The sequence below is a fragment of the Echinops telfairi genome, unplaced genomic scaffold, assembly GCF_000313985.2.
Source record: "Echinops telfairi isolate 266 unplaced genomic scaffold, ASM31398v2 ScPeMD7_7475;HRSCAF=8513, whole genome shotgun sequence".
Taxonomy (NCBI): domain Eukaryota; kingdom Metazoa; phylum Chordata; class Mammalia; order Afrosoricida; family Tenrecidae; genus Echinops; species Echinops telfairi.
The window spans coordinates 10,300,493-10,320,351 of record NW_022111379.1 but is presented as its reverse complement, the minus strand read 5'-3'; the positions used below and the strand labels follow the sequence as shown (position 1 = coordinate 10,320,351).

Sequence of the window (19,859 nt, the reverse complement as noted above, 5' to 3'; positions counted from 1 at the left end):
CAGGCCATGGGCTGAGAGACATGCTGACTCCCACATGTGCAGACTCCCACAGGGATGAGAGCAGAAAGAGCCCAGACAGCAGGCGGTGCGCTTCCCTGTCGGAGAGAGGACTGTGGAGTCTTAAGGGTAGTGTCGGGAGATGGAGAGAAGTGGAGAAGATGGAGATGCTGAAGAAGTAAAAGCAATAAGACGGAGTTGCTTAGATGGGTGTGTGAGGAGGGAAGAGTCCAGGAGTCCAGGCCTCTGAATTGGACAGCAGCTTCACTGGTCGTGGCATTCAATACTTCAGGGGACACCGGGTAGGTGTGTGGAGAGAGCAGGCCATGAGTCTCACGGTACCCGCAGCAAGTTTGAAACGGCTTTGGGCTAATCCCGTACACACGTGTCTTCTAAGTTATTGTCAGACATATGAGTCAGGTTGAGAGCTCAGGAGAGGAATCTGAATTGGAAATGGGGAGTTTAAGGAGTCAGCCAGGGAGCGCTGAATGTGGAAGCCAGGGAAATGGATTGGTCGTCCAGATCACTGTGGAGGGTAGAATCTCACCTTAGGCTGCTTTCTCTCTCTGCGGCAGTGTTGTTTCAAAAGTTGAGTTCCGGTGTTTTGGGTCTGATCCCATCACCGAGCCTGTCCTCACTTACCTCCCTGGCTGCCATGTGTCGGAAGGCAACTGGCATTCGGTTTTAGGGATGGGATGGGGATGAGTAGACACAGAGATCGGGTTTTATTCAGTAGGGTGCCCTTAGTGCCAAGGAAGTGATAAGTGGCCTACGAATGTTTGTAGCGAGTGGATCGAGCAGATGGATGAGTGAATTGAAGAGCAAGAGAATGGGGGACGCGACCCCAGCAAAGAGACTTAGGAGAACCGAGAACATGTGTGTCCTCGTGCTGTCTGAAGGTCCAGCCTGTTTCATGGAGAAGGGAATGTAAGCGGTCAGCCCCATCATGGCAGGACGGGAACAGGATCAAGGTGCCCGACTAAACTTTCAGCTGAGTAGTTTGTGGGGAAATCGGGACAGTGAGTGGGAGAGGGGGGAACTAAGAGTGAACTTAAAGAATCCGGCCCCGGAGGGGAAGGAAAAGGACATGTAGTATTTAAGACGAGAGCGGCTGGCCCTAGAAGGGGTGTAAGCATGGATGCTTCCAGATAAATTCAGTATCCTGAAGCTCAGGCAGCTGGGGCTCGGTTGCATGTTCAGCATCTCTGACCAGTGCTCAAGGTACAGGTTGGCTGTCTGGGTTGAGATTCCCGGTGAGCCAAGGAAAATGCCTGACTGAGGGGGATGGATCAGGTGGCCTTGGACAGGAATTCTAATCATACCCAACCAGTGTAGAAAGAGCTTCAAGGAATTCCTGATCCATCTAGCTGACTTCTAAAACCCTGAGGGCTGGTGATGACGCAAAACTGTGTTCACATGGCTTGATCTTGCCGCGCTTCATTTGCAGGAAACGCGAAGGAAGGAAGGCATCGTGAAGCTGAAACCCCACGAGGAGCCCCTCCGCTCCGAGATCCTCAGTGGGAAGTTCACCGTCTTGGTGAGTCTTACACACAGATCCTTGCTGTCACATGTCATCTCAGCTGTCTCCACATTATTCGTAGATATCTCATCCAAGACCTCGAACCTCCCAGAGGTCAGGAGTAGACATGATGCAGCTGTGCATGGTGGCCGATAGGATTCTCATCATGATTGACATTAGGGAGAACTAGTTGACGGTAGACTTAGGAAAGTTGCTTCATTGGCCGTTAAGGTTCATCAAGGCCTTTGGATGGGTAGACACCCTTACTTAACTCGACCTTACAATTCAAGAGTTTTCAACCTTTCAGGTAAGTGTAGGGCGTCTCTTCTGAGGCAGAGCCTGAAAGCCATGGTCCCGTTCGGTGGTTTTCCCTACCATTCATTTCCTTTACCATCCCGCCTGAGAATTTACCCAACATCGCCAATGCAGAAGTATCCTTAGAACCGTCTGTCGCTGGCGACCAGAGAGAAGGTGGTTTGGTTGGGTGTGTCGCTGTCATGGAATGTGGTCCACAGGACTATAACCTGTCTTGGCTTTCAGGAGAAACTGATGCAAGTCAGGGAAGTATTCTCGGCATCTATTTCCTTCACCCATCAAACCTTTTTCCTTAGCGACTGCTGCGGTTTCTAAACGTGTCTCGTTTTCTTTGCTCTAGAATGATCGGGACCCCATGGGAGCCTCCATTGCCCTCTTCACTGCCAGGCTGCACCACCCCCACAAGTCGGTCCAACACGTGGTGCTGCAGGCTCTGTTCTACTTGCTGGACAGAGCTGTGGATAGGTGAGGATGGACCTTATTTTTTAGGCTGAGTACATATCCAGATGGGGAGGCGATAGTCTGTGGGGGACCAGCCTCCCCACAACCAAATGGGTCCAAGGGGCGGTTGTGTAATTGAGGGGTAAATTAAAGAGACATCAGACAAGATAAAGTAGGCAAGGGCTCACCTCTCAGTTACGACTTCAGGAGCCAGGTTCGAGCAGAGAGAGAGAAATGTAAGCTCAGGAGTTTCTATAATCTTGGGCACACAGGCCATGGTAAGCACATAGGTAACAGGAAGGGGTTGTACAAGAGGCATACACATAACATGAGGGGGCGAGCCAGGGCTGTGCACGCAATAGGAATGGGTTGAAGTGGAGGCACACATGTGACAGGAAGGCACAGACGTAAGCAAGATGGGTGGCCTCTAGAGCCAAGATGGCAGCCTAACCTTGGTCGTCTGAGTTGGCTTGGCCTTACGTGTCTTTGAGCTGTTCTCCAGGGGAACAATCTCTGATCCTTCTCAGAAGGGTATGGGCCCTACTTAGGGTGGGGCAGACAATAGGGTCAGATTGCTTCCAATAGCAGATAACCTTAGGTCAGTGGTTCTCAACCTTCCTAATGCCGAGACCCTTTAATACAGTTCCTCATGTGTGGTGACCCCCCAACCATAACATTATTTCCATTGCTACTTCATCACTATCATTTTGCTACTGTTATGAATCGGGCGACCCTGTGACATTTCCTCAACTCACTTCTGGGACTAGATTCACTGCGTCTTAAATCTGTTTTATTAAGATGTCTGCCAAAGCTCATTGGTGGATTTGATTTCTTCTTCCACTGAGGTCCTGTGATTTTACCAGTAGTGAATTAGAGGAAGGCTTATCTTAGACAGTTTTGCCCAGGCATAAGATAGTATGTTAAGTGTGGGTGTCCAGTCCATTGACTCACTGGCCATTTATTTTGTACCTTATTTGCAAGGGTTGTGCTAGGGACTCTTGTGGGTAATTAGTGGTGGGGACGACAACAGATTTCTGCCCTCTAGGGGAGAATCAAATGATTACACGAAGTTGGAGCATATTACAGCCCTGAGAAAAACCCGTAGGAGGATTTATGGCACTTCAAGAGCTTCAACGGAGCCCTGGTGGCATAATGGTTATGCATTGGGCTGTGATCCTCAGGGCCAGCAGTTCGAATCCACCAACCCCTCCTCGCCAGAAAGACAAGGCTTTCTACTCCCATAAAGAGTTAGTCTCAGAAGGTCTAGGCACTGTTGTACCCTGTCTGATCGAGGGGCTGTGAGTCGGCATGGTGGCAGTGGGCTTGGTTTGGTTTTTTAGGGAGGCCGTAAAAGATGTTGTATGTTTGATTAGTTATCAGGGAGACCCTTACGGAAGAGGAAACCTTTAAGTTGCGCTGTGGAAAATGTATAGTTTGGATCATCAATTTTAGAAAAGTGGGGCGGGGTGCGGGCAGGGAGGAGGATGTATTCTCCCTTTGATGCTCTGGTTGCTCTGAGGAGTTTAGTATGTGGGAAGTTTGGATCAAGCAGTAAGGCTAGCAGGGACATCTTTTTTGTAAAAGCCCGGTATTCATGGGGGTAGTTATTTTTGTCTAGGGTATGTCTCCTACGTATTTACTGCCCCAGGCTTTCCCCCTCCCTCAGCCATCGTCCTGCTGATAAATGTTTTTGATCAATGATTGGTTACAGCTTTGAAACGCAGAGGAACGGACTGGTGTTTATCTACGACATGGCTGGTTCTAATTATGCCAACTTTGAGCTGGATCTCGGCAAGAAAGTCTTAAACCTGCTGAAGGTAAGGCCGCGGGCAGCCGTTCCCACCTCTCCTTGGATGATTGGGACACTCTAGTTTTGTTTTCTCCTGATTCTGTGGGAGAAGGTTCGGGAATGGCATAAACTTCAGGCTTTTTGCTCAGCTGAAAGGCCGCTTGTCAAGGATGACTCATAATCCCCTTCCTCAGACTAAGGCGTGATCTTCACACGGAAGTGGAGATCCACACAGAGGGAACCCTAATAAACGCTCCGGACGCTGGTTAATAAATGTGTCTTGATAGCCCCAGGGGTTCTCAACCTTCCTGACGCTGCGACCCTTTAATACAGTTCCTCATATGGTGGTGACCCCCCAGCCATCAATTATTTTCTTATTGTTCTGGTTGGGCCTTCCAGTAAACTATAGAATAAGAATGCTAACCTAGAGCATCTTGGTCCGTCCGGTTCACGTTCTCATGGGGAATGTGTTCTGTCTCTCTCTGTCCAGAATAACATTGGCTGTTGGTTTTGTGTCTGGGCCCTTAATTGTGCTGAGAAATTTCTTCTCCATTCAGTTTTGCTCAGTACTTTCATCAGGAAAGGGCCTGGACTTTATCAAACGCCTTTTCTGCATTGATTGATAGATCATTTATGTGATGAATTACGTTGATTGATTTTCTAAGATTGCACCATCCTTGCGTCCCTGGTATGAATCCCGCATGGTCTGGTGTATTATTTTATTGAATTGCAGTGGCTGGGGTTTTGTTTGCGCAGCATGCTTGGGAAAGTAGAGGGTCGGTGAGAAAGAGGAAGACTCTTTCAAGGAGATGGACTGTGACTGTCCTGACGTGGGGCAGGACTAGGCCTTCTGTTCTGTTGTGCATCAGGTTGCTATGAGCTAGAATTGGCACGATAGCACCTAACAAGAGGATTTTGTGGAGAAGTTTTGCGTTGATATTCATGAGGGATAGTGGTCTGTGACTTGCTGTTTTAGTGTTGATTTTGCCTGGCTTTGGTATCTAGGTATGCTTGATTCATAGAAACAGTTTGCAAGTGTTCCACCTCTTTCTGGGTTCTGGAATGGGCTTGATGACAGTGAGTTTGGTTTCTTGAGTTTCTGCAGTCTGGGGTCGTCTGAGCAGAACTGGTAGTACTTCTTTTCCGAACGTTCGGTAGGAGTCTCCGGGGAAGCAATCTGGACCAGGGCTGTTGATGCTGTGAGCTGTTTTTGTGTTTGTTTTTTCTTTCTGTGTGTGTTTGTTTTTTCGACGACTCTTCAAGTTTACCGTATCTACTCGAGTATCAGCTGACCCGAATATCAGCCGAGGCACCTAATTTCACCACAAAAACTGCATTAAAAATGTGCTGAGAACCTTGGCTTATCCACAAGTATATACGGCCTCCTTTTGCTCTCGGTCCATTCAAATGTTCCACTTCAATCTGTTAGTTCAGGTAGGGAGTGTGTTTCTAGAAATGTGTCCATTTCTTCTAGGTTTTCATGTTTGTTGGAGTACGTTTCTCCTTGTTGTTGCTCCGTGCTGTTGAGTCCGTCCCAACCCGTGTCAGCCTTCTGTGCAACAGGAGGAAACACCGCCTGGCTTGGGACCACCCTCAAAACTCCTGTCATGTTTGCGGCATGGTTGCAGCCAGCGTGCCAACTTATCTTACGGAGGGTCTTCTTTTCCATAGACCCCGGACTTTCCCAAACTTGATGTTCTTTTCTAGGAACTGGTCTCTCTTGATAACGAGTCCAAAGTGCACGGGATGTAGCCTTGCCGCCGTCTGCGCTTCGGTGGAGCATCCTGGCTGTTCTTTGGCAGTCTGCAGTACCATAATCCACATGCATCAGTGACTCCATTGCCCAGTTGCACATGCACACGAGATGATTGATGGTGCTTGGGTCAGGTGCACCTTAGTCTTCAAGGGGACTCTTTGCTCTTCAACGCTTTAAATTGATCTGGGCAGCACCTCCGCCTGATGCAATGTGTTGTTTGATTTCTTGACTGCTGATTCCGAACCTATCAATTATGGATCCAAATAAATCGAAATGCTCAACCACTTCCATCTTTTCTGCGTTACTCGTGGTATGCTGTTTTCACACTTTTAGTTTCAGTTGGTTCTGTTGCAATGCTATCCACTTTATGTTTTCATTGGTTGTATTATTTTGAGCTTCTCTCTTTTCCTTCGTTAAGTTGACTAGTGGTTTGTTGAGTTTATGAATGTTTTTAAAGAGCCAACTTCTGGTTTCCCACGTGGATCTTATCGCCGCTTTCTATTGTTTTTGTTCAGGTTTCTGTGTCATTTATTTCTGCTCTAATCTTGATTGTTTCCTTTCTTCTGGTGACTGTGAGCTCCCCCCACCCCACCCCCCGCCCCCGCCCCCGTTGCTCGTTTTCTGCTTGTTGGCATTTAGGGGTAGAATGTTGACTGACTTTTGGCTTTTTCCCCTTGGTGATATGTGTCTTTATTGCTATAAATTATCTCTGAGAATTGTGTTTGCTGTGTCCCAAAGGCTTTAGTATGTTGTGTTCCCAATCTCATTTAAGTATAAGAATTTTTTTATTTCATTTTAAACATTCTTCTATTATCTAGTGGTTTTAAAGCAAGGTGGTGTTTAATTTGTATTTGATTATTTTCTGTGTTCTTTTTTTTTAATTTTAAAATCATTGTATTGGGGGCTCTTATAGCTCTTATCACAATCCATACATCAGTTGTATCAAGCACATTTGTATGTATGTTGCCATCATTTTCTTTTTTTTTCCATTGGTTTTTAAAAAAATCATTTTCTTGGGGGTTCATACAACTCTTATCCCAATCCATGCACACATCAGTTGTGTAAAGCGCATTTGTACATTCGTTGCTCTGTGTTCTTCTTACGATTGGTTTCTACGTGTTATGATCTGAGAAGCGACTTTGTTTTATTTTGATGGGTTTGGCTCTATGGATGCTTGCTCTGTAGTCTGAGGACTGCGGATCAAATCCACGAGCCACTCTGCAGAAGGATGAGGGGGTCTGCTGCTGTAAATCTTTCTCGCCTTAGAAACCCTAGGGGGCAGCTCTCCTCGGTCCGCAAGTCCATGACGAGTCATGATTAGCTCAGTGGCAATGCATCTGGCATCGGTTTAACTCCGAGACCTACTACATGGTCTATTCTGGAGAATGAGTCACGTGTGCTGGACATAATGTAGACGGTGCTGTGTTAGGGTGCCGTGTTCTGTAGACATAGCTGTCTATGACGCGGAGTTGGTTGATGGTGGTGTTTGGTCTTCTGTATCATGGTTGACTTTCTTTCGGCTTGTTCTGCCCTTAAATGGAAGTGATGGCTTAAGGTTTTCTATTATTATTGCAGGGTGCTCGCTCTCTTTTCAAGGTTTATGTAGTATTTTGGAACTTGAGTGCGTAGGTATTATAATGATGCTCTCTTCTTGAATTGACCCTTTAATCATTATTCATATGTCTCTCTGTGTTTGCCCTAAAGTTTATTTTAGCAGAGATTTATGTAGCCACACTGCACTTTTGACATCATGTCTTGCCATCATTTTGTCTGTATAGAAGTATATGTGTGTGCCTCTCTCCTTATAATGACATCAAAATTAGACTTTCAATCTTATGTGGTTTCATTGAAACAAAATATTTTCCCCGGTTGTAAAAATGCTTTGAAACCGCCATGTTGAGGGTTATGTGATAGTCTATTTTCAGATACACTGTTTTTCTTAACCATTCATCCATTTTCGTACATAAATGGGCTTTTCAGTGTTAAGGTACTATTTTTAACTATCAGAAAATAAAAGTTATCCACTTAAAGTCATCTTAGGAATGGGTTTCCCGAGAAGTGTCAGGGGTGTGTGTATTTTTAAAGCTTCGTGCTGCCCCTCGCCCTGCAGAGGGCCACACTTGTTTAGTGTCCAGCATGAGGGTCTCGGCAGGTGCCACACAGCTGTGGAAACGGACTGTGCCGCGGATCTAGAGCTCTGTGCCCCGAGGACGCAGACGTATCGGTTCCACTTTCTAGTTGTCATTTTGTATTTTCTTTCTTTTCATAGATTCTTCAAATTTAATGTAATTTCACAGTCTAAAAACATCAGAAAGAACAGCCATCCAGAGTTATGGAATGTTTGACTGCCCATGTAGTCAGTGTACTGAGTAATCTTCACTGATTTAATGAACTTTTCATGATTATAATATAGCTTACAGTCTTTGTAATTATCTTTTGAAATTCAAATTTCTTGCATATTAAAATCTCAATAATAAAAATTCATACTTTCATTCGTTTCTAACTTTCAATGGTATCATTTTGCATTTTCTATAAAAGTAGAATTGTTTTGTTTATGTTAGGTAAAGGGGCTTAGACAGCTATTTAGGCCAGGAAATAAATTGTTACATCTTCCCACAATCATGGGACCTTTGGAGAATTTTGCTCTATCTACTGTGTATTCTCTATAGCAGTGGTTCTCAACCTGTGGGCCGCGAGCCCTTTGGGGTCAGACGGCCCTTTCACAGGGGTCACCTGATTCATAACAGTAGCAAAATTACAGTTACGAAATAGCAATGAAAATAATTTTATGGTTGGAGGTGGGTCACCACAACATGAAGAACTGTATGCAAGGGTCACAGCATTAAGAAGATTGAGAACCACTGCTCTATAGGGAGTATTTGTCGATCCTTACAATTAGTGGAACTGCAAAGTAACCAGAGTGGCATGTGGCATGCCAAATTGGGAAACTGGTCCTTTGAAAGTACACACATACACAGAGAGCTAAATTGAGGTTGAAGGCATTTGGTTACAGTTCTTTTTCTTTTTTGATTCCTTGTAATGACGTGCCCCAGAATGCCCAGGATGCGTGGCCACACTGCCAACAGGCAGGACTGAGATACTGACCAGCAGCATGGCAGCAAGTGAGGCCCTGCAGACTGGGTGTCTCACCACTTTGGGGCCCCATTTCTCCTTGTGCCTCCTCGATCAGATTCATTCACTGAATAAAGGGTGCATAGAGGAAGATAAGGATGAAAAATAAGTGGGTATAAATACATGAGTATCAGAATAAGAGAAAGGTCCCCCCACGAAACAAACAAACAAACAAACAACCCACCCAACCTCACTGCCATCCAGTCGATTCTGACTCATAGCAGCCTTAGCAGATGGGGTAGTACTTCCCCTGTGGGTTTCCGAGACTGTAGCTCTTTACAGGAGCAGAACGCCTCACCTTTCTCCTTCAGCATGCCTGGCGGTTTCGAACAGCTGACCTTAGGGTTAGCAGCCCGCTGTGTAACCACTCGCTACTAGGGCTCCTTAACGAGAAAGATAGGTTATAAAACGGAATTATTTTATGTTTGGTCGTATTATCCAGTATTTAAACAAATAAATAAGCATCTTCACCATAGTCTGAGTCTCGGCATCCCTGTAGGGCAGTGCAGGACTGCCCTGTAAGGTTCCCAGGCTGGATTCTTTTATCTTTATCCCGTGGACCTGCTTGGTGGGCACACAAGGCTGCCTTTTTGGTTAGCCATTACACTGCCAGCGCTCCTTCATGCTGTGTTGCCCACTGCCACCACGTCAGCGACCACTCACAGTGACCCTGTCCGACAGAGCAGGCTTGCTTCTCAGGGTTTTTGAGACGGTGAATTTTTATGGGTACAGACAGCCTCATCTTTCTGCAGAGAGTTTGAACCTCCGACCTTTTGGTTAGTAGCCCGATGCTTAACCCACGGCAACACCAGGACTTCACGGACTTGGTTGCATATTGGGAAATGTAACGTTTTTCTTTCAAAGTTTTCCTATTACTGAGACCTCACTAGGAAGTGTGTACGTGCACACGTGTCCTTTTGTTAGCTAGCTGCTGGTGAGAAAACTCAGAAGAGCATGTGAGCCATAAAAGCTTGTGATGAGAACATCACATCATTACTTGTAAAAGCAAATCCGCTTCTAATTTCTAAATTTCTATTTAAACAGCTTTTCTCCAGCTCCTAAAGTAAAACTTCAAATTTGGCTATAAGCTCCCTTTGCTGGGTACGAACAGGGAGAAGAGCAGGAAGCATACAATTTGGGCCTGAACTGTCATGGGCCCTCCTGGGTCCTCCCAGGTATCCTTCAATCCTCCTGTGTGTTTTCTGCAGGGAGCATTCCCGGCACGTCTGAAGAAGGTGCTGATCGTGGGAGCACCCATTTGGTTCCGAGTGCCCTATTCGATCATCAGCCTCTTGCTGAAGGATAAAGTCCGGGAGAGGGTAAGTGTGTGAGTCTGGGTGGACTAGAGAAACAAATTCATAGACACTCATGTGTATCAGGAAGAGGTTTATAAACAGCTATTGAACATTGAGATTGGTCCCAGCCCAATCCAGATCAAGTCTATAAGTCTGATATTAGCCCATATGTCTGAGACCGGATCTATAAAGTCCTCTTCAGACTCAAGAAACACATGCAACGATGCCGAATGCAGGAAGATCCCAGGCCAGCGGGTGGGAAGTCTTGTGGATCCAGTGGCATTGTAAGCATCTCAGCGCTGGCAGGGGTCTCCACGTGGTTCCACCAGCTCCCAGGTTTCTGGCTGCATCAGGGTAGCTTCATGTGGCTTCTTATCAGAAATGTCTCGCAGGGAGTGAGCCTTGTCAGTAAAGAGTCTCCTAGGGAGAGAGTGTCTCTTGCCTCCAAGGAGAAATTGTGGGAAATGTCCAGAATCCTCAGGGGATGGCCATGCCCACATAGAGACCTCCTTGATTATACAATGATTGGCAGGCTAGACTCCTCCCCCTCTCTCCTAATCCTCTCAAATTGACAACAGATTATGTAACTACCACAGTAAGGCAAGCAGCTTCCTCAGTGGTGGAGAGATCCATCCCATCTCTACTGTTGAAATTCAGCTTTTAATTTTCTCCCTCTCCATCCCCCACCTCAAAAAAACCCCTCCTGGTCTCGTCCCTGGAGCACTTTCTGCTCCGTGAGCATATTCACTGAGTCACGTGTCGGCTTCCCTGGTAGTCCTCTCGGTGCAGGCCCCCTCGCTCACGTCCCTGCTAGCACTTGGCTGGACCCTCGGCCTCCACAGCACCTGCATCAGGAGAGTACCGATGTAGCGGGTCCCCTCGCTAACTTGTGGTTGCTAAGTGCTATCCAGGCCGTTCTGACTCACAGGGGATTGAAGACTGCCGGGTCGTGCAGCACACGCACGCTCAGGGTTCTGTTTGAGCCCATTGCTGTAGCCACTGGGTCTCTATCTCACTGAGCCTTCCTTGTTTTTTGCTGACCTTTGGCTTTACAACCGTGATGCCCTTCTCCAGGGACTGGTCCCTTCTGACAGCACGTCCAAGGGCCGTGAGACTCGCCTCAGCATCTTCGCTTCTTGGACTGCCCATTGCTCCTCAGCTTTCGCCTGGGGCCCCACAGGCCCTTGACATTGAAGAAAACATGTACTGTGAGCGCATCTGTTGAACTGGCCTCCCGGTGGTTCACCTGGAAATAGCACTCAGTCCCTTTGACAGCCAGGGTTGATGAAGAGAGGTTTCTCTCTCTCTCTCTTTTTCACCCCGCCCCCCATCCTCCCTGGATTTTCCCCTTAGGGCAGCTGATGGCGACCTGCCTTCAGAAAATGTTGTTCAAAATGATCTGAATTCTGCCATAGCCTCCCGAGCATTCCCGGGGTGAAGGATTGTGGCCTCAAGTCACCGACTGCAGCCCTTAAAGAAGAAAGCCCATACGTCCACCGACAGCGTCAGAGAATGCAGTTGCCCTTTGGAAATACCATCATCAGCGTTTTGTGGGAGGGGTTAGAGGGGGATTGGGAGGATAATGCTGAGGTGGTTTGAGGCGGAGAAGGGAACCTAGTCCTGTGGAAGCAGCGTGGAGACCTAACGACACAGAGTCGGGAGAGAGCGCTCCTTGGAGAATTTGTAGGGAGGACCCCGCAGGCAGGTCCTGTACCTGGATTAGAAGTGGTGTACATGCATATAGGAGGGGCTTTCGAAAGTTTACGCAAAAATGGAATTAAGAGATCATTGGGATTTTCCCGCGAACTATTTGAAGCCCCTTCGTATAAATGCAAACCACACTGACTCTCTTTGACAGCGCAGGCACTGAGCCCTGGGAGTGACCAGTGGACAGGGAACCCAGAGGCTGATGTGTGCAAAGGCTGCAGCTCTGCGAGCACACAGGGAGCCTGTGTGGCCTTGGGCGGTCAGGGAGGGCTTTCCCAGAGAGGGCCACTCAGGGCTGCACCTTAAAGAGTCCCAGGAGAGAGGGGGACGTTCCAGGAAGACATGACCGCAAAAGACACAAAGCCTTCCCATCCCCTGGTAAATCCCGAGGGCTTGCTCTTAGGCCGGGTTCTGAAGGGGAGCAGAAGCTGCGAAGTACATTTGTAAACACATGAGAGGGGCTCCCACGTGTTTGTGGGAAAAAAACCCTTTACCTTTTCATTCAGTTTTCCCCACACACATTTGGAAAGCCCTTGGACCGAGAGAGATTTGTTTCGAGGAAATGGCTCGTGCAGTTGTGCGGGCTGGCCGGTCCTACATCTGTAGACAGGCTTCGGAGATGGGCAAACCCAGGATGGACCGATCGGGTGAAGACTGCTGGCTTGCAGGACTGGGGGCTGCTGTGCCCAGGTCTGCTGGTCAGGTGGCAGGCCGTTGACTCAGGTCTCAAGAACTGGAGGCAAAGTAACACCAACACCAAGCCCCGTAGTCGGCTCCAGCCTCAGACTGATGCTAGTCTGCTGCTTCTGCAGGCATCCTTCGCCTTTGAGGGGTTGCATCCCATTCCCCTACTGGAACACAAGTGCGGCTTTTCGTTATGTCGTGTGCGTCGGTGGGGGGGTTGTGTCTCCTCCCTCCCTCCCCTGTATTCATGTGTTCTTTCTGGCCTTCCAGATTCAGATGTTGAAGACATCTGAGGTCACCCAGCACCTCCCTAGGGAGTGCCTTCCTGAAAACCTGGGGGGCTACGTCAAAGTTGACCTCGCCAGTTGGAATTTCCAGTTCCTGCCCCAGGTGAACGGCCACCCGGATCCCTTCGATGAGATCATCCTGTTCTCCCTCCCACCTGCCTTCGACTGGGACTCGGTGCATGTTCCAGGTCCCCACGCCATGACCATCCACGAGTTGGTGGACTACGTGAATGCCAGGCAGAAGCGGGGCATCTATGAAGAGTATGAGGACATCCGCCGCGAGAACCCTGTTGGCACTTTCCACTGTTCCATGTGAGTAGGATCAGTTGCTAAGGATTGTTGGGCACACGCTGCCGGCAGGGCCTTCCATGTCCCACTTTCTAAAGGAGGCTCTGCCTCGTGTTCAGGGTGACTGGGATGATGGTCCCTCTCCTTGGAGGGGACACACACTTCCTGTGGTGGTCTTTGTGTGAACGTCTAAAACTTCTGAAATTTCTGAAGATCTTTGACCCCTGTAAGAATGGGCACAATTTTGGATATTTTGTGAAATGTAATTTTTTTTTTTTAAGGTAGGTTGTCAATCGGCCGGTCTCTATTTCCATCTGTGTTAGTCTGGGTTGACTAGAGAAACAAATTGATTGACACTCCTGTGTATAAGAGGGAGCTTTATATAAAAGAACAATTATATATTGAGAAAACATCCCAGTCCAGATCAAGTCCTTAAGTCTGATATTAGCCTGTATGTCTCATACTAGTCCATACATTCCTCTTTAGACTCTCGCAGCACATGCAAAGGGGCCGAATCCAGGAAGATCACAGGTCAGTGGGTAGAAGGTCTTGTGGATCCAGTGGCGGTGGCAGCATCTCAACGCTGGCGGGGGGTCTCCACGTATCTCCTCCAGCTCTCTGAGTGTCTGAACAGCAGGAAAGGGAAGTCAGAGAGAGCGGATCCGGCCTCCAGTGAGCTATTTATCTCCTTTTTGCCTCCAAATGAGGTCATCAAGCTGTGACCTGACTGACAGGGTAACCTCCACCCCTTCGCTCAAGGTGACAGGAGATTATGTAAGTGCCGCACCATCCTTGGTGTGAGCGCTGGACTGTCTCTCTGTAGAGAACATCAGCGTGTAGCATGGCAGCCTATGGAGAGGGGCATGTTGTTGTGTACGGTGTTGTATTGAGTTTGATCTGTTTGTGGAACCTGGTACATTTAAAATAATCCACCATCAGCGAGATTGAAGAGTTGCCATCGAAAACGTTTGCCTCTTGGGATTAACTTTGGACCCAGCTCCTATTTCGCCCTCTTCCTCACCCATCTGCCTAGTTTATAAATTGGGTTCATAACTATTTGTGATCCCTCTTGTTGGCGGTAGACCCAAGATCACAAACTTGCTGGCAAGTTTTCATCGACTGAAGCCCAAATCTCTAACTAGGGGACTCGGTGTGCTCAGAAGGGATGGTTAGGGAAGCTGTCCCAGTGGGTTAGTGCCAAGCTTGAGTTTCAGCTCCGCCCAAATTCTCCTTTGTAGTGTATTCACATGATTTCTCTTCTCGCCTTTCCCCTGTGTGACCTGTGACTTAGGGGCCCTGGTGGCGTAGCGGGTTCCATGTTAGATTGCGAAGCACAAGATCAGCAGTTCGAAACCATCAGCTGCTCAGCGGGAGAAAGATGAGGCTTTTTACTCTTGTAAAGGGTTCCAGTCTCGGAAACCCACAGGGGCAGTTCTACCCTGCCCTCTAGGGTCGCCTAGAGTCCGAATGGACTTGATGCCAGTGCGAGAATTTGAACCCGTGATTGTCGGACTCTGCTGTCCACCAACCTGTGTTAAATGTGTTAGGAATCCCGGTTTGAGTGAGTGTCTCTTCCCGGTGCAATTCCTGTCCAGCTTATTTCTGTGTGCGCTAAGAAGGACGCAGGGAGAGAGGCTCTGAGCTAAAGGAAGGAACAGGAAAGGGGTGAGTTAGGAAACAAGTAAGGGAACGAAGTGATAAGAGCGATTGAGAATAGCCAGTGAGCACAGAGAGATGGCAAAACAAAATCATAAAGACAAAGGGAAGGTCGAGCGTCTGCTGAGAGGAGGGAATACTTTTGATTGACACTCCTGTGTATAAGAGAGAGCTTTATATAAAAGAGCAATTATATAGTGAGAAAACATCCCAGTCCAGATCAAGTCCATAAGTCTGATATTAGCCTGTATGTCTGATACTAGTCCATACATTCCTCTTTAGACTCACGCAGCACATGCAATGGGGCCGAATCCAGGAAGATCACAGGTCAGTGGGTAGAAGGTCTTGTGGATCCAGTGGCGGTGGCAGCATCTCAACGCTGGCGGGGGGTCTCCACGTATCTCCTCCAGCTCTCTGAGTGTCTGAACAGCAGGAAAGGGAAGTCAGAGAGAGCGGATCCGGCCTCCAGTGAGCTATTTATCTCCTTCTTGCCTGTAAGACCCCTATTTCCATCTAAGCGCTGTTCCTGCTGGTCGCCTTCCAGGAGCCCTACTGGCATAGTGGTTGAGTATTTGCCTGTGGACCAGAAGGTTGGCAGCTCGAACTCACTGCCTGCTCCCTAGGAGAAAAGGAGGCAGTCTGCATCCCTAAAGAGGTACAGCCTTGGAAATCCTTTGGGGGTGGCCCTACTTTGTCTAACGGAGTCGCTCTGAGTCGGCAGTGAGGTTTTTAGCCTTGAAAGGAGGGCAGCTGGGCCGGTGGCGAGGCCCTTGTCATGGGCATTCTGCTCTGAGCGCTTCTACAATCACCTCAGGCTCTGACACCCTGGAGATGTGGGGACCAAGAGCCAAGAAGGAAAGCTTGTCTTGAAGGGGCCAAGAGCCGTCTGTCCTCAGGGAGCTGAGAGGAAGCCTGCACTGAAGGTAGATCTTGTTTACAAGCTTCCTGATCCAGCTGAAAACGATCATTCCTCTAGGAAACCCCATCAGTGTGAGTAAGGTCTGTGAACGCTCGGTGGTCACTGCAGTGAAGTGGCAAACCCAGGAGAGACGTAGACAGCCCCACGCCAGGGATGGCTGGTGTCAAACTTGATAAAAAGATTAGAGTGGAGGTACGTTTGACCTCTGCTTCATAGGACTCAGCAGACTCCTGCCACTCCCATGTCACCATCTTAAACCCTGTGGAGGTCAAACTGATCCAGCACCATTGATTGAAAAGGATGCACCTGCTGCTGCTTTGCAATGGTCAGAATTCTTCTAGACATGTGTTTTTCAAGGTACAGAGGATAACAACAACAACAAAGAAACATTCCCTAGTCACCAGAATTGACATCGACGGTTAATAATAGTTGATCATATCTGCCTTAAGTCTTTTTTTTAGTAATATATCAGAAAGAATTCATCAGAAATCCTGCTACTCCACATCCTCATCTCTCCCCATTTGGGAAGCAGCCGGAAGTGTTCCGGTGGTGTGTCCTGCTTGTCCATTTTGTGTGTACTTTCACAGGTCCGTGTGTGTCCACGTGGATACATGGAGGGGTTTATTTTGTATGCTTTTTTCTTTTTTCCCCCAGTGTGTTATATATTATTGTTGTCTTAGGTAAACATTTTTTTCTTTAGAAATTATGACTCCATAGCGTATAACCTAAGAGTCCTAGACTGACATGATTCGAGATCGCTCTTGGGGTGGGGGATCACGGCTAAAGTACGTGGACGGTATATACAACACACAAAAAATGTGTCCGCTCTGGGCTGCACGATTCCTGGTTGGTGCAGAGTGGTGGAAAGGGCAGAGGAGACCCCGACTCATCCTTGTGTGAGCAGCTTTGCACGCCAGCTCTCTCCAAGCTTGGTGACAGTTGGCATGGCTAAGCTTCTGGGTTCTGAATATATTTGCTGCATAAATGTGTGACATTCTGTGACAAAATGCCCTTTGGTCGTCTGCTCGAACTTATCACAAACGGATGCAAAATTGGTGGCTTCCCAAATACAAGCCTGGTGGTGTTTCCTTAGCGTTAAGGCCACCCGTAAGATCATTTTAGAGCCTTCTGTTGAATAAGCCATCCCAGATCCGAAGCACGGTCTCTACAGCAGGATGGTGTTGAACAAGCCAATGAACCAGCGGGACACCACCCAGGTCCACAGGACCCCCGTGCCCCTCCAGCAGGTCGGCTACCGCGGGCATCTTCATCCTCACGAGCTCACCCAGCACCTCCTGGTCCGTGTTCAGGCCCAGCCTTGCCGGGCTGTAGGGGTCAGGGAATATCCTTCCACTAAGAGCATCTAGCCGCCAAAAGGATTCTTCTTTATTCTTGGTGATGAGAAACAGATAGCCTGCTATAAAGTTCATTCCCTGGCAGTATCCCACACCTTGGTTGTGATGCCCCTATGCCAGCAGCACGTTGTGCAGGGTCTTCTGTCAACAGGGATCGGCAATTTTTCGGAATTTTGCATGGTCAGGAAAGGTCCTGTTCACAGCTGTCCGGATGGCCTCCTCCAGGCTGTCGTTCCGCCCTCCCTGGAGAAGTCGGTGGAAATAGCCAGGATTGTGTTCCATGTGTGCCTGGGCTCCGCGTACCCCCACCCAGACGCGTGCCCGGTGCTCAAACGGGACCCCTTTCCGGATGTGGCGCTTCCCTTTCAGACTTTTCTGGACACAACTACTTCCCGTTAAAAGTTTAGACCATTTCATGGCTCTTCTAGAGTATCACCAGATAGGTGGGAAATAACTCCCGATAAGATGCTGAATCAGTCTTCAGGCCTTTCAAATCCATACGGGTCAATCCTGGGGACCGGGTTCTGGGGCTCCATGCCGCTGGGGCACAGGGGGCCCCAGGGCACAGCGGGAGGGCGGCGAGGCGAGGCCTTGGGTAGAGGCGGCGTGGATCCAGAGTTCATCTCTCCACACTCCGGGAGTGCTCCTTGTCTCTTCCCGGGCCCGCTGCGGGGAGGGGTGGGGTCCTGGGCGCAGCCTCTGCGCTGCACCTGCTCCCGGGGTTCCTGGAGAGACCCACGTAGGCGATGCCCCCCACCAAGTTCCTCAGGGCTCTGGAGCAGTGGGCAGCGGGCCTGCGCCCCCGGCCCCGGGGAGGGGAGCAGGCCACTTTTTTCTTTTAACCAGTACTATATGCAACTATGGAAAGAAAATCAAGAAACAATTAAAGGGACGACTAGTATTCTAACTAGCAATCTTGCTTTATCCGTTAGTTCTACTCGCTCGCGTCGTCTGTTTCCCACTCTGTTATTATTTCGTCTATCATTCTAAATACAATGCTTAGAAAGATTTGTATCGGTTTGTCCATTTATTGATTGTGATAGCTCGTACGCCAGCTATCCACCTTCCTTTTCTTTTCCACACAATGAGGCCACAGGTTTTTATGGCATTTGAAGTGTTTTCTATTTTTACGATGAAGTGTTTTTTTCTTTCTTGCTGCAGAGCTACGTGGGAGTCTGTGAAATGATCAACTATATTAACTAATCTTATCAATTCTGGTTTGTTTCTTCTGGAGTTCGTGAACGCATACTTTTCACTTGCTGTTAGTTATTTACATGCCTAGCCATACGTTCCTCCATCCGCTTCGTCGGGTTTCTGTTAACAGTCTCATGATGGTTTTCTAAGTAATTAACATCTATCAGAGATCACCCATCAAGCCCCCACTCCAGGACCTCACTTCTAGAACGATTTGGTCTTTGACTCCAGTGTGAACTGGAGTGTTCTGGGGCTGCTCTGACTCCATAGTCTCACCTGCCCACATTCTGGGGTTGGACGCTGTGCCCTGGGTCTGGCACATTTTCCTCCATGACTAGTGTGCTGTGTTGCTAGGACATGGAATTCTACGTTGGAAATGGCAGTTGTCGGGTACTTGGGAGTTTCACAGCGATGTGCCTCGCCTGGGGAGGGTGGGGCGGGGGGCACTGTGTGGGTGCTTGCTGGCCTCCTCCGTCTGCAGATTGCATTTCAGTGCTACGACATTTTGTAACCTTTTCTTTGCCCACACTTGATTTGTCTGCATTCTGTCCGTTTTCTTTCTCTCTGGGATTGCTATCTCCTTGTGCCCAGGTCGACAGACTAAATGAAGGGTGAAGTTGTGAACAGTGCAGGTCGTATTGTCTCTGCGGCATGTACTTAACTCAGCTGTCACGTGGTGAAAATAGCCACAGACAATGGGCTTGGCTGTGTTTCAGGAAAACTTTATTTACAGAAATAGATGACCAGGTCATAGTTTGTTGGCTCCTGTTGTGAAATGATGTGTGTTTTATTAACTTTCTTTCTCTCTCAACATTTTATCTTTGAATTCCTGTTTTATATTTTGGGGAATTTCCACAACCTTTACTCTCTTCTATTGAAGTTACAAGCAGCTTTGGTGGAGTAGAGGGGCCTTGGTGGCTCAGTGGTTACGAGTCGGGTTGCGATCCGCATGGTTGGCAGTTCAAAACCACCAGAAGCTCCTCGGAACCAAGACTGGGCTGTTGACTCCCGTCAACAGTTACAGGCTCAGAAACCCACAGGGCCTCACTCGGAGTCAGCATTGACTGCTCAGAGGTGGTGAGTTTTGGTTTTGGTAGAGTAGTGGTGAAGATGCCAGGCTGTTCACAGGGAGCTTGATGGTGCAAACCCACCGGTGGCTCCGCAGGAGAAAGCCGTGGAAGTTTGCTTCTGGGAAGATGTACAGTGCTGCCAGGCTCGAGAGCTTCACAGGGGTCCAAGTCACCGTGATACCAGGGCTTGGTTGTTCTTGTTTGGGGGAAGGGTGGTGGGGAGGTTATGGAGTGGTTCTTTCAGGTATTGATTTTTATTTCCAAGAGTTTTTTCTTGGTTGTTGATGTTTTCTTAGCGTCTGTCTTCATAGCTGGGCCCGCTATCCCAGAAATACCACAAAATTGGCAAGCAAGTTCATTTTCTCACAGTGCGGGTGGCTGCGGAGCAACCCGGACTCCTCCTAACTCCTGGAGCAACCCGAGAGGAGAGGAGGCCTGCTCGGGGAGAGGGTGGC

The 19,859-nt window shown here is 48.4% G+C and overlaps 1 protein-coding gene and 1 pseudogene across 1 annotated transcript in view; one reads left to right on the top strand and one right to left on the bottom strand.

The window, feature by feature from the left end:
* Window positions 1–19,859, top strand: part of PTPN9 (protein tyrosine phosphatase non-receptor type 9) — an 82,619-nt gene that overhangs the window by 41,716 nt on the left and 21,044 nt on the right. Inside the window, exons 3-7 of the mRNA XM_045285670.1 lie at window positions 1,445–1,534; window positions 2,172–2,296; window positions 3,984–4,089; window positions 10,158–10,268; window positions 12,906–13,234. Coding sequence (XP_045141605.1) covers window positions 1,445–1,534; window positions 2,172–2,296; window positions 3,984–4,089; window positions 10,158–10,268; window positions 12,906–13,234 — 761 coding nt within the window. The remainder of the gene's footprint in view (window positions 1–1,444; window positions 1,535–2,171; window positions 2,297–3,983; window positions 4,090–10,157; window positions 10,269–12,905; window positions 13,235–19,859) is intronic.
* On the bottom strand, window positions 16,672–17,676 carry LOC101663854 (annotated as a pseudogene).